The following is a 13,607-nucleotide window of genomic DNA, read 5'->3' on the forward strand; positions in this document are numbered from 1 at the left end:
ATTTTGTTTTATACATTAAATTACTTATGTAATCAATGACATAACAAAATAATGAATTTTAAATTGTATGAGAATTGAAATATATTGGTTTATTTACTGATATATTATTTTCCATCTACTATGTCTTTTCTCACTTTCTTCTTTTTTCTTTTATATAGTAATTTATTTTAGTCTTTAAATGGTTTTCTCTCTCCAAAGCGGACAGGCAGTCATCCATACCATACCCCCAGGATCCAAGAATGGTAGAAAGTAAGGGATCCTCCTTGGAGCTACAATAAATGCTTCCATCTTCACAACTGATGGTTGTGTTACTTTTGCTAACATTGTTTTCTTTCCAACCAACATTCCCATTTGTAGGAAAAACAAGCAGCCATCACTCTTGCTAAAATGGGTAGAGCTAGTACAGTTTTGACAGACAGGAGATTTAGCACTCTGTCAAAACTTGATTTGGAGATAAGTGGTGGGGCCCTTCTGCCCCTCCTGCTTTATCAAAAAGCTCTCATTCAGCTTGTGGCTCAAGTTCTGCATCCCATCTCATCTGTCCGTCTATCTGAAAGATAAGTCTTTTTTACTCTCTCTTGCTCTTCTGTTTTCTCACCTCTTTGTTTTCTCTATTGGTCTGTTGCCACTCTTGCCTTTTCACATTCTGTCCATCTCCACTCTCAGTCAGTAGTATGTCTATCACATTTCTTCCTCTTCCTCATCTATCATTCTGGCATTGCTGAGTCTGGTATTTCAAAAAAGTAGGTGGCACTATGACAAAGAACTAAGTGGGACTGAAAAAACAACTTAACCTAAAATTATATTTGTTGTCTGCATCATTTCGTTGTTCCAATTTTCAAAGATTGAAATAGATTTTTTTAAAGTAAGTTAATGAGTAAATAATGGTTTATATCAGGGGTCTCCAACTTTAAGCCTGGCGGACTTCAACTCCCAGAATGCCCCAGCCACATCCACATCCACATGTTTCAATGGTTACATACTGTTATGTAGTCCTTTTTTGGATAAGAGGCTTCATTTGGATTTTATGTCTGTTATGATAACATATCTAGAATTAGTTGGCTTTGGGAAACAACAATAACAACAACCTACCACTGTCAGGTTTTTTAAAAAGATTATGAGACTAGCCAGTGGTGGGGGAAAATGGTGGGGGGAAAATCAGAATAAGCACATTGAGTAATAAAGTCAGGATTGAGGAACTAATGAAATGACTTTTGATCTTCTTTATAGCAATTGTAAATACAATTGCATATCTACCTCTTTCTCTAAAATTACAACATGACTCTCTTCTTTATATAATCTATTCCATCTAATCATCAAAGAATCCTAAATTCATTTTTTTAATGTTGTGCACAAGAAGTCCATAAAGGCTTTCCAATCAATTGATTGGAAAGAGACTAGGGTTTCTGGTCACTTCTTTATATCCTTTTTCTTTCTTTTCTGCTGTTTTCTCTTTTTTCCTTTTGGCACCTTAGCTTTCTCTTTTATTTCTTCCTTTTCCTCCGCCTCATTCTATTTTGGATTGTGTTAATTTTTGTTCTTTTTTTAAAAAAACTCTTAATAAAATTATATTTAAAAAAAGATTTGAGGAAATAATGAATTATTTTTCTCTAAACCATCATCTATCTACTCAATTTGCTTTTTCATAGTTACTGCCCTTTATTTAAAATGAGGAAAAGGAATCTAATTCTTTAATTTTTGCTATTGTGAAAAGAATAAACAGATGGCTGATACTTGATCACTCCTCTTGTCAAAGCCAAAATGGCCATGGAGGGATGTTACCAGTGACCAGAACAAAGCCAAAATACACATAGCAGACAAAAGTAGCCCACAGAACCTGGGCAGTTCCAGATTCTTCTGTCATCACCCTGGTTGCTGCCAACCCACCAAAAATCACATATCTGTGCCAAGAAATGATGAAAACAACATGATACAAACTGTTAGCTGACCTTAGATATAGATATGAGCAGAAGATTACATTATGAGGAAGCACCCTTAAATAATATTTTGCAAGGGTATTTTACGTTGCTGTGTAGGTGTTATGTGGTTGTGTCATTAGTAATGTTTCTGTGAAAAAAAATGTTTGTGTGATAGTAAAGCCAAACATTCATCTGTAGTTCCATCTGAAACAAGAACATCCTGTAATACGGTGGGATTCCTTGGAAAATGAACCGAGGAGGGAAGAGCTCCACAACATTTGTCAATTTTAAGATTCCTTGCAGCATTATAAATTAACTTTAAAATTTGCCTTTCAACTTTCTTTCAGTCAATTAAGCTGAATTTTCTGACAAGAAAAACAAACATGGTAGAACCAGAGTGGGTTTCAGCAGGTTCTGACCAGTTCTGGAGAATCGGTAGCAGAAATTTTGAGTAGTTCGGAGAACTGGTCGTAAAAATTCTGATTGGCCCCACCCCTATCTATTATCTGCCTCCCGAGTCCTAGCTGTTCGGAAGGAAATGGGGATTTTACAGTATTCTTCCCCTGCCGTGCCCACCAAGCCACGCCCACCAAGCCATACCACACCCATCAAGTCATGTCCACAGAACCGGTAGTAAAAATTTTTGAAACCCACCACTGAGTAGAACCTCTGGTCAATTTGGTTGTGACCTGAACCTAATTTTGGAAATTTGGCACTTACAAAAAAAAAAATGGTGCGGAAGGGAAAATCGGCCATGGGGAGGGGGGGAATTTTTTGGTCAGAACCAGGGGTGAAATGCTCCTGGTTCGGACCGAATACCCTGATCCGGTAGCAATGGCAATGGGTGGTTTGGAGAACCGGTAGCAAAAATCCCTGCGACCCTCCGCCCAATGCCCATGCCCAGCTGAGTTGCGTAATCATCAGAGATTTTTGTTTTTTACTTTTAAAAGCATTTTTTTTCTGCCAAAAAAATGCATTTTAAAAGTTAAAAAAAAAAGCCTCTGATAATCGCGCAGCTTAACTTGGATTGTCAGCCACTTCAGTTGAAGAGGCTGTAAAAAAATGCTTCTAAAGGGTTCTGGCGATCCCAGCTGAGTAGTCTGATCCCTTTAAAAGCAATTTTTTTTACAGCCTCTTCAAAGAGGCTGTAAAAAAAATTGCTTATAAAGGGATCAGACTACTCAGCTGGGATCGCCAGAACCCTTTAGAAGCATTTTTTCTACAGCCTCTTTGGCCAAAGAGGTTGTAGAAAAAATGCTTTTAAAAGTAAAAAAAAAAAAAAAGTTGGCCATGCCCACCCAGTCACATTACCCCACTACCACAAAGCCATGCCCACAGAACTGGTAGTAACAAATTTTACATTTCACCCCTGGTTGGAACCCAATTTGGCTATGGTCAGAATTGTTCGTGACCAGAAGTTCTACTATAGCTGCTAACCTGCAGAAAATGTTTTGTCTTTAATTCTCCCAAAATAAAAATAGGCAGAGCTGATATATACAATTACCAGACTCTTAGGAGTGGATAGTTTTCTAAGTTAAACTAAAAAAAATTCATACACAATAAAAAAGTAATCACAGATCTTTCATAATTGCTTCAACAACTCTGATGTCTCTATCTGTCAGTCATGCAGATGCCTCTTTTGATTAATCCAAGGATCCTCTGTGCTGTTACAGATGTTTATATGATCATTCCAGTACTAGAACACCTTAATTTATCTTGGACCGACAGTTACAGCTGCTTTTAGATTGTATAGCAAATATTCAACTCCTCAGGGAAACAGCAGGTGTTCTTATCTGGGGCCTGAAATTCTTAAGAGGACGGTATGATCAGAAAAGCACACAGTAAATTTTTTTCCTGCTGCTACTATATTTCTGCCATAAAATCTTCATTATTTTAATAATTTTGTTAAATATATATCTCACCATTGCTTTAGAAGTTCAAAGCAATGTAAACAGTGCTTCCTTCTTCCATTTTTCCTTACAACTCTGAGAGATAGATTGGACTGAGAAAAAGTTGTTGTTAGTCACAAAGTTGTGTCCGACCCATCACGACCCCCTGGACAATGTTCCTCCAGGCCTTCCTGTCCTCTATCATCCTCTGGAGTCCATTTAAGCTCATGACTACTGCTTCAGTGACTCCATCCAGTCACCCCATTTTCTGTCGTCCCGTTCTTCTTTTTGCCCTCAATCATTCCCAGCATTAGGCACTTCTCCAGTAAATCCTTCCTTCTCATTAGGTGGCCAAAGCATGAGAAAAAGTAGACTAAATTAATTCAATTAGCTTCTGTGGCTGATGCTGGACTTGAACCTACATATTTTGCTGCCAATCCAGCACCTTAACTATTGCACTATACCAAATAAATAAAACAATTTTCTAAATAAAGTAACTTATTCACACACTGTTCAGTTAATCTGTTTAGCTTCTTGATTACATATCTGTTTGGTGTAACTTATAATTGGTATTTATAGTAGTATCAGTTTTCTGCTGATAAAATTTTAGAATTGGAAAAAAATTCTTCAATTACACTAAATAATTTGTTCTGAGATTGTTTTGACCAAGAGGATTATGGTGAGTTTTACAATATTACTTTGGAAGACTGAAGGCAGCTCTGCAAAAAGTGGAGCCAGTGATTGATGTGGAAAGGAAAGCAAGTACTCCAATCTGTACTTGCCAAAGAGTACAGCTCTTTGAAACCAATCTGGACAAAAAGAGGATTTGAGATTGCCCAAAAGTACTCCAGACAGTTGCTTCTTATGAAGATGCTGGAAGAAAGTGGTGTGTAATAGGAGCTCTGGGAGACAATTGCTATCTTGCTAAAACTATGGTCAGTACATCTGAAAGGATACAAAATTCACATTCTTCATTTTCTTATCATTTTCAGAAATTGTTTATTAAACTGCTTTTCAGCTATTAGAAACTTTTTGATTGACAAGTCTTTATAGCACCATGTAGGTTTCCTTCAATCCTTAGCAAAAAAAAGTTTAAGAAATGTGGTGGTGGTTTTTTTAATAAGCAGCAAAAGTGGTATTAAAACTTTGATTTTAAAAAATTACAAACAGAGTAAGAGTTCAGATAAATTTAAAATATGATTTTGGAATTAATTATAAAGAATCTTTCCTATGGAAAAATGCTTTTGTTTTGAATTTTTGTGAAAAAAACATAGTAAGATAAGATTTTAAAAATTGGGACAGTAGAAGGAACTAAAGGTTACAATTAAAGGAGAAGAACACATGCATTTGATTTACAATTATAGAATAAAGCAAAATATTCTAACATTAGACATACTAAAGGATATTTTTGAAAATAGGTTTAAGAAGGAGCTCAAGAGACTTGAACAGTTGGCCTTATGGAACAAAATGAATTTCAGTAAAAAGTAAAGTTCTACATCAAATGCATAGGTATAAAATAGGTGGGGCCTGGCTCAATAGTAGTAACTGTGAGAAGGATTTTGGAGTTCTAGTGACAGTCATTTAAATATGAGCCAGAAGTAAGCTGCAGCTGCCAAAAAAGCCAACTAAGTCCTAGGCCGCATCAATAGAGGGATAAAAGATCATGTAAAGCATTAGTACCACTTTATAATGTCTTGGTAAGATCACACTTGAAATATTGCATACAGTTTTGGTTACCATGATATATAAATGATCTTGAGACTTAGAAAGAGTGCAGGGAAGAGAACAATTAATCAGTGGAACAGCTTACCTCCAGAAGTCATGGTGCTCTAACACTGAAGGTTTTAAAGAAGAGACTGGACAATTATTTGTCTGAAATGGTGTAGAGTTTCCTATTTGAACAGGAGGTTGGACTCTTCCAACTCTGTTATTTTGTCTTGAAAGGGCCTTAGCTTGCAGTCCTAGTATAGATTCCTGGTAGGCTATATGTTTCCCAAGTTTTTAGTGAGTTACTAATATTTCTAAACTTAATAGCTAATATAGAAAAGGACATAAGAAAGAGAAATGTTTTTAGAACTTCATAGGCTATTTATAAAGCTGTGGTACAGCCAGTGTCCTGGGGAAATTGGAACCTAAAATATGGAGGTGGGGGTGCATAGTTTTAGACCCCGGATGTTGCTGTTTCCATTTTCTTTATTGGCTAACTTGACTTATCACCTTTCAGGTAGTACCACCTACAGGCACCTGCAAATCTGAGTAGATGATCAAACAATTGATTATTTGAACCACAAACAAAAAGAATGATTTATTCATGCAACTTTCTGGTTTTCATAACATGCTGAATCATAAACTAACACCAGATTAGATCTATACAGCTGATTGGTGATGGAGACATTCTGCTAGAACCTTTAACCAGGGAGGAACAGGCTCAAACTTAATCCCTCCAAGATGGAGTGGCTGTGGATGCCGGCACCTCGGTACAGTCAGCTGCAGATGCGGCTGTCTGTCGGGGGTGAGTCATTGGCCCCGATGGAGAAGGTACGCAACTTGGGCGTGCTCCTGGATGGTCGGTTGTCCTTGGAAGATCATTTGGCGACCGTCTCCAGGAGAGCTTTTTATCAGGTTCGCCTGATCCGCCAGTTGCGTCCCTTCCTGGACCGGGATGCCTTATGCATGGTCACTCATGCTCTTGTGACCTCTCGCCTGGACTACTGCAATGCTCTCTACATGGGGCTCCCCTTGAAGAGCACCCAGAGACTTCAGCTAGTTCAGAATGCGGCTGCGCTGGTTATTGAGGGAACGGTTCGGAGCTCCCACGTAACACCTATCCTGCGCAGACTGCACTGGCTACCTGTTGTTTTCCGGGTGCGCTTCAAGGTATTGGTTACCACCTTTAAAGCGCTCCATGGCTTAGGACCGGGCTATCTACGGGACCGTCTACTGCCGGCCTCTATCTCCCATCGTCCGGTGCGTTCCCACAGAGAGGGACTCCTCAGGGTGCCGTCAGCCAAACAGTGTCGACTGGCGGCCCCAGGGGAGGGCCTTCTGTGGGGCTCCAACCCTGTGGAACGAACTTCCCTCGGACTTGACTACTACCTGACCTTAGGACCTTTCGCATGAACTTAAAACCTATTTATTTCGCATGGCTGGACTAGCTTGATTTTTATCTTTAGATTTTAATTGAATTCGATGGGTTTTTTAAATTTTTGTAATTTTATAGGGGTGTAAGTTATTTTAATACTTGGGCTAATTTAATCAGTTTTTTAAGGGTTGTTTTAACTATTGTGTATATTTGTATTTTACCTGCCTGTTCACCGCCCTGAGTCCTTTGGGAGAAAGGCGGTATACAAATTAAAATATTTTTTATTATTATTATTATTATTATTATTATTATTATTATTATTATTATTATTATTATTATTATTATTATTATTAACCATTCAAAACCTTAAAGGGCATCCATCAACACTTTGATTTTTGCCAGGGAGTGGATAGGAAACCAGACTTTTTGATATCACACCTTGCTTGTTTTATCCCTACTTCTCCAAGGAACAGCTGAGACTTTTCTCTGACTGACAGTACAAGACTAATTAATAGGATAAAAAAACCCACTGAGGTATAAGGGACACTTTGGTCAACAAACCTAATCCACAATTCTATTTAAAAATTCAAATTAAAGCATTTCAAATTGAGTGTATTCCATCACATCCTTGGTAATTAGTGCTGCTGTTGATCTGGTGAATTAGGTCTTCCTATTAAAAACTTTTCCCAACATTCAACTGGAATTTCTTTCCTGTAACTTAAGACCCCTATTGCTCATGCCTCTCCAAAGAAAACAGGTGAATGAGTAAAATGAGTACCAGTACACTACCAGTTATTTTGGTCAGGAGATTAAAATCGTTACAATTGGAAACAAGAGTCATGACAATGGATTGCTATTGCAACACTTTTTTTTTTTTGCATGTAGAGAGAAGATTGAAGTGAGTCCCTCTGTTTGTGTTGGTCTTGAGGTGCTATTCAATAAATTGGGCTTCTGGTCCACTTGAGGTACTTGAGCCTCAGCAATTATTTGATGGTGGATGTATGTGTGTTAAAAACAATCCTAACAACACACACAGTGTTATATTGGAGTCAGTTTCTATTGAACAGCTAATTAAAAATGTTGATTCCTTCACTAAATCCATGTATCATGCTAAACCACGGTATATTTAAGCTAATGCTCATTGAATAAACACAGCTGGTCTCGCACAATATATTAACATAGCGTTTATACATCACAATGGCTGATCCATAAGAGGTGCTACGCCAAATGCATTCTTTGGTCAGGGTTTAGTCCCTGCAAGCCCATTCTGTTCAGTGGTACAATTACATATATAGATATAGATATAGGTACATTTCTCTCTCTATATATAGAAAAGCCCAACCGTATTGTCCTAAAATTCAATTCACAGTCTCGTTAAAAAAACGTCAGTTTTCATTAGCCTTTTCTCTTTCGGGACAGGAAGATTAAACGTGAAATCTTCTCCTCCTCCCCTTTATCTATTTCAGCTACTGTACTCAGCCGATCTCACAGCCGCTTCTATGAGCCCCCACTTTTTAAAGAGGCGATTAGTGCAGCATTTCCTCTCAAGCAGGGGTTGTTGGGAAGTGTAGTATTTTGGACACTCTCGGCTGCTTCTCAGGAGCTCCCGGGAACTACATTTCCCGTTCACATGAGCCGGAGAACAACGGAGCTTTCTCTCTAACCGCGCTGGCTGCGGCCTTGCACTAAGTGAGAAAGAGAGAGGCTTGGGGGAGGGGCGGCGTTAGGCCCAAGGCCGGCTGAGGCCCGGAGGTGGCGGGGCAACGGCAGCTACACCAGAGGCGAATTGGCGAGGTTATGGACCCCGCCGAGGCTGTGGTACAAGAGAAAGCCCTGAAATTCATGGTAAGAAGGAAAAGAGTGGGGAATGGATTGAAAGGAAAAGGGGGTTGGCAATGGCTGTTGCTGGTAATGGTAGTAGGAAGCCGAGGAGGATGGGGACTTGTGGAGATGGAGAGATTTATACGGGTTAACTAGCAACTCATAAGGGCAACAGTTATCTTTTAAATGAGTCCGCAGGGAAAGAAAACAAACATTGGGAAATTGAGATTCTTACGGCATAGTGAGAAAATAAAGGAAAGCAAGCAAGTCGTAGGTTTCTCCATCGGGGTTCTCCCCCCCCTTTTCCATAGATGAGCCTCGGTTGTAGTGGATTTGATATGGAAAGAAGTTCCCTGATTTGGGGTTTCTTTCTGTTTAATTTTTTTTTTAACGGATTTTATAGGAATCTGGGCTGAAGGCCTGGCTTTTATAATAAAGGAACCCAGAAGGCCGAGTTTTGGATCAGAACATTGTGAGGCTGGGAGTTCATGCTGGAAGATGTGACTGGATTTAGGAAAAATGAAAATTCTTGGGTTTTTTTGAGGAGTTTGATTAGATTAGCACCTGAACATTTTATACAAATGTTTTTTTAAAAAAATATTAGCAAGCTTAACTAAGGTACAGAATAATTTATGTAGTCTTTGGTATAAAAGAGGTTTTAATTTGCAAAGTAGATCATGATAGGGTATTTTTTATCAATAAATGCTGAGTTCTGTTATAAATATTGTATGGTAGAGTTTTAGATTAGTTACATTGCATTGGAAAAAGATTCTATTCGTGAGAGGTTTTTTTTAAAGGCTAGATACATGGTTGCTAAATGTAACCAAGGAATATAATCTCTACTCTGATGTATATATTTAAGGCTGTTATTCTATGATGAACATTCTTTGCTGCCTTTCCTTATTGCATCTTGGTGTCATATGACAGCAAACGCTATGAGGACATTCTTCTCTAGGTACACACAAATTGGTGAGTTTGTGTAGAAACCATTACATTTCTATCCTCATTCCCCTGAAACCAAGACTGGTCTACCTCCACTCTTGTCATGTGTTGTAAGTAGAGTCATCTCTGAGTAGAAATTGTATCTAAAGCAATATACACTATACCTGATCCACCTTTCTTCCCTGTTGCCCTAAAGGCTTTCATCATGTTTTCATCGATATGCCAAGAAATCTGCATTTCCCAGGCATCTTTTTTGGACCAGTCACACTCTCACAACCCAGCTCAGCTCACAAAGTTGTGCAAAAAATGGGAAGAGGAAGGTGTGAGGAATTTGTTTGCTGTCTTGAGTAATTTGTATAAATAATGGTGGATACAAATAAATTTATCCAATAACCACTGTTACTATCAATTGCTGAGTTCTGAGAAAGATAACCCATCCAAACCAAAATGCTTATCGGTGGTCGGTCTGCCTGAATCATAAGCCTTGTATGGCAAAGCAATAGACAATGTTTTAATTTCATGGGAGTTGGTGACATGTATTTTTCCTATAAAGCTTGCAGGTGTTGCGTGTTTCCTAGTTTTCATATTATACAATTTAAAGGTAGTCTCTCAAAATTTGAAAGAAACAAGCTGTAAGGCAGTGGAGTTATGGTGGGCAGTATGTACAGTCAGAAAGCTGATCCTTCCAGGTATTGGAAAATTGTATGTTCTCATATTGAAAACAAGAGGGGAAAGATAAGCCTCAATTTCAGAAAGTGTAAAGTAGCTGAATAAATTTACTGCGTTAAACTATTGCAGCTGTGGGGTGTGATTGATGAAATACTGCCAGGGTATGTAACATAAAAGAAGTTTTCAGGTCACTATATTTGAAATTTGAGATTTGGAAGCTAAAATCTATTCTGGACTATGCCTAGCCCAGTTAATACCTTTGAAGAGGCAAACAATAGCTTCCAGCCAAAATGTTTTTTGTTATTCATGTTTGAGTATGTAACCTGTATTTATTGAAAGGGCATCATATGAGTTTGGTAGTCTAGGATATACTTCCTTATTGTGAAGGAATAACAAACATTAACATTAACATATTCATGTTAATGAATATGAACATATGAGATGTTTTCTCACACCTATGTCTATTGTATCTATCATCTGGACAAATAGACTAATGAGGGAAAAGATATTAGATACTTCTGCCCTTCATAAGAAAGATTCCTGACCTTTCTTTTTTTGGAATACTATTTTCCAGATAGATTTGATGTATTCTTAAAAATACCTGTATATATTTTCATAAAACACATTGAAAAAATGTTTTTTTCTATGGGAAAAAGGACCTCCAAGTAGTTTTTTGTAATTTAAAGCTAGAATTTTTTGGAAGATTGCAGATTCTACAATTAGTATATCTTTGGATTTTGAAATGTTGTTAAAATCAAAGTTATATACTTCATCATTATTTGTATAGGCTATATTTGATCGGCACAATACTAATCAAAAGTTAATTTACCTAACAGTTAAAATCATTTAACAAGCAGCTACTCTATCCTTTCCTCTTTTGATCCTTGGAAGACCACCAGGTGAAATCAATCTCTGATAAACCTTGAGTTATTATTATAGCTTTACTTGTGAAATTTTCCTAACAAGTCTTTACCAAGTTATGGCATTGGATTTAAAAGATTTAGAGTATGGCCATTTTTTGTTCTCCAATTCTGCATACAATCACTTTTTAACCATAATTAGTAAAAGTACTGGTCATTCAGCCTAAAGAAGAGCAGTCAACAAATGGTTAACTAAAAGGCAAGATTAGTAAATGTGACCTGAACATTTTCAGATTTAGCTCTCTGTTTTTTCCTTTGAAAAACTTTCCAAGTATTAGCTGGAAGCACAACCTTTCTCTTTTCCACCTCTTGTACTGTATTCTGGTACTCTTATTTAAATGGGGCATAAATTGTTCCTTACTTTGATAGAATAATTTTGCCCCTGTTGGATGGCTATGAACATAGGCTGGTGAATGGGGATCTTTTGACCAACACTATGTTCCTCCCTTTCCCAGGATATTTGTGGTTATTGGGGAACAAATGTTTTCCTCTGGAGGGACAGCAAATTTCTTTGACTACTTTGCCTAATTATACATTGGAGGTGGAGGCAGATTGCTTCAACTCTTGCTTGGTTTTTGCCCATATTGTTTGGGATACTGTAATCAGGAATGTGGAAAAGAGCAGATGGAGACAGCAGTAAACTCACAAGCATCTTCAGTCAGTCAGTAGGGACTCAAGTGATTTTTCCTTCTATCCCTCATTCTCTATGCTGCTTCTGGGCATTTTCACAGAGGTTCCCTTGCATTCTAGAAACTGGTAGTTGATCTTTTTTGCATGGGTGTGAATGCATATGCTTGTGTATGGATCTTTTCAATTTGTCTCTAAACTGCAAACTGTAAAGGTCATAATATCTTCCTCTAAAAAGAGGACAAATGTGATGAATGTTCCATGCAAGGAGAAAACTTTCATTCAGAGTTGGTAGGGGAAGGAAAAAGTAAGAAAGCTAAAAGAAAGGAACAAAACTATCCTTGAACAGATAAAAGATAGCCAACCATCCTTGCTATTATGTCTTCAAGGAAACCTAACTGCTGGCTTTTTTGTGGTATTTGTCCAGGTGTTTGTATTGCAGATTGATTTGAGTTGCATCAAAATGTTTTTCAGTAAAGAATTCCTATTACAATGCAATGCCAAATCAAGTACTTTTCTTTTGATTCCAGGTATGCTGTGTAAGCGTAGGGATTGTTGGTCAAGAGATATTCTGTGCTCTCTTGATCTTGCAGATTGTATGTAATATATGAGTGCCACAAGCAATAATAAAAATACTGCATTAACAATAATACACTATTAAATCCTTTAATAGTTGGGCTATTTTTAAGCAAATAGTTTCTTGACTAGTTATTATTGAGTATACATATTCTATATATGCCAGCTTTAATCAGGGTATAATTAAGCAAAATAATAATATCATTAATGGTCATTAATGTATAATATGAAGAGTGTTGGTCCTAGAACACTGCCTTGGGGGACACCACTATTAACAGGTGCAGGATTTGATAGGGAGCTCCCTATTTTGACCAACTGTTGCCTGTTTGACAGGAACGCAATTATCCAATTATGGAGGGGTCCGGAGATGCTGTAGGATTTTAGTTTTAGAAGAAGTTTGTTGTGTACCAATGAGTCAAAGGCTTTACAGAAGTCTATGTAAATTGCATCTATTGCTTTGCCCTGACGATAGTTTCTGGAAGAGTCAGGGAGGGATGAGTTCAGCCATGTTTTGCAGACAAATATAATGTTGAATGTACCAGTATTTAAAAATAGGAGAAATTCAGGCATTTTGTTTACAATGCTTCTTGCATTTATCAGTTTGCATTTAAGTTCAGCAGTGGCTGGTATAGAGGAAATAAGGGGTGTGCATACCTAGTTTTGGATGATGGCTGGTTGAAAGTTCTGTACGACAGATTGTTGGATGTTTTGGGTGATGGAGGGTTGGATGTTGGGCAGTTGATTGTAGGTTTTACTTTTTATGCAGTAAGCACGGTAGTCGATGTATAGGTTAGAATCGCCTTCGTTATGGCCATATATTTTGTCTGTATGCAATGAAATAATATGTGGTGTCATTATACAGTTGGTGAGTTTCTGCTTCTTCTTCAGGTTGTTTTTTTCAGTACATGCACTGCATATGCTCTGTCCTGGGTCATATGGCCAGGATAGAGATGGACTTAGAATGGAGCAATTGACAATGTTCTGAGATACTTCCTAACTTCCTATTCCACAGGGATTTTTGGGGAGGGGGGTGATTTCTTTATGAAATATTTTTTTCTTTCCATTCCTAGCTAATTCAGTCCATTTTTAAACTCTGACTTTCTTTTGCATTCTTACCAAACTGGATTTGTTCCTGCTCGGTTTAGTTTTTGGAGAATTGTTC

At 37.6% G+C, this 13,607-nt stretch overlaps 1 protein-coding gene across 9 annotated transcripts in view; it reads left to right on the plus strand.

Annotated features, from left to right (window-relative positions):
* The first annotated feature begins 8,509 nt into the window (after nt 1-8,509).
* Nucleotides 8,510-13,607, plus strand: part of BTRC (beta-transducin repeat containing E3 ubiquitin protein ligase) — a 215,185-nt gene continuing 210,087 nt past the window's right edge. For all 9 annotated transcript variants that reach the window (XM_058187726.1, XM_058187722.1, XM_058187728.1 and 6 more), the window contains exon 1: nt 8,510-8,735. Coding sequence is in view for 5 of the 9 variants with exons in the window: in XM_058187719.1 (XP_058043702.1) it covers nt 8,688-8,735 (48 nt within the window). In the remaining 4 variants the exon portion in view is untranslated. The remainder of the gene's footprint in view (nt 8,736-13,607) is intronic.

The sequence above is a fragment of the Ahaetulla prasina genome, chromosome 6, assembly GCF_028640845.1.
Source record: "Ahaetulla prasina isolate Xishuangbanna chromosome 6, ASM2864084v1, whole genome shotgun sequence".
Taxonomy (NCBI): Eukaryota; Metazoa; Chordata; class Lepidosauria; order Squamata; family Colubridae; genus Ahaetulla; species Ahaetulla prasina.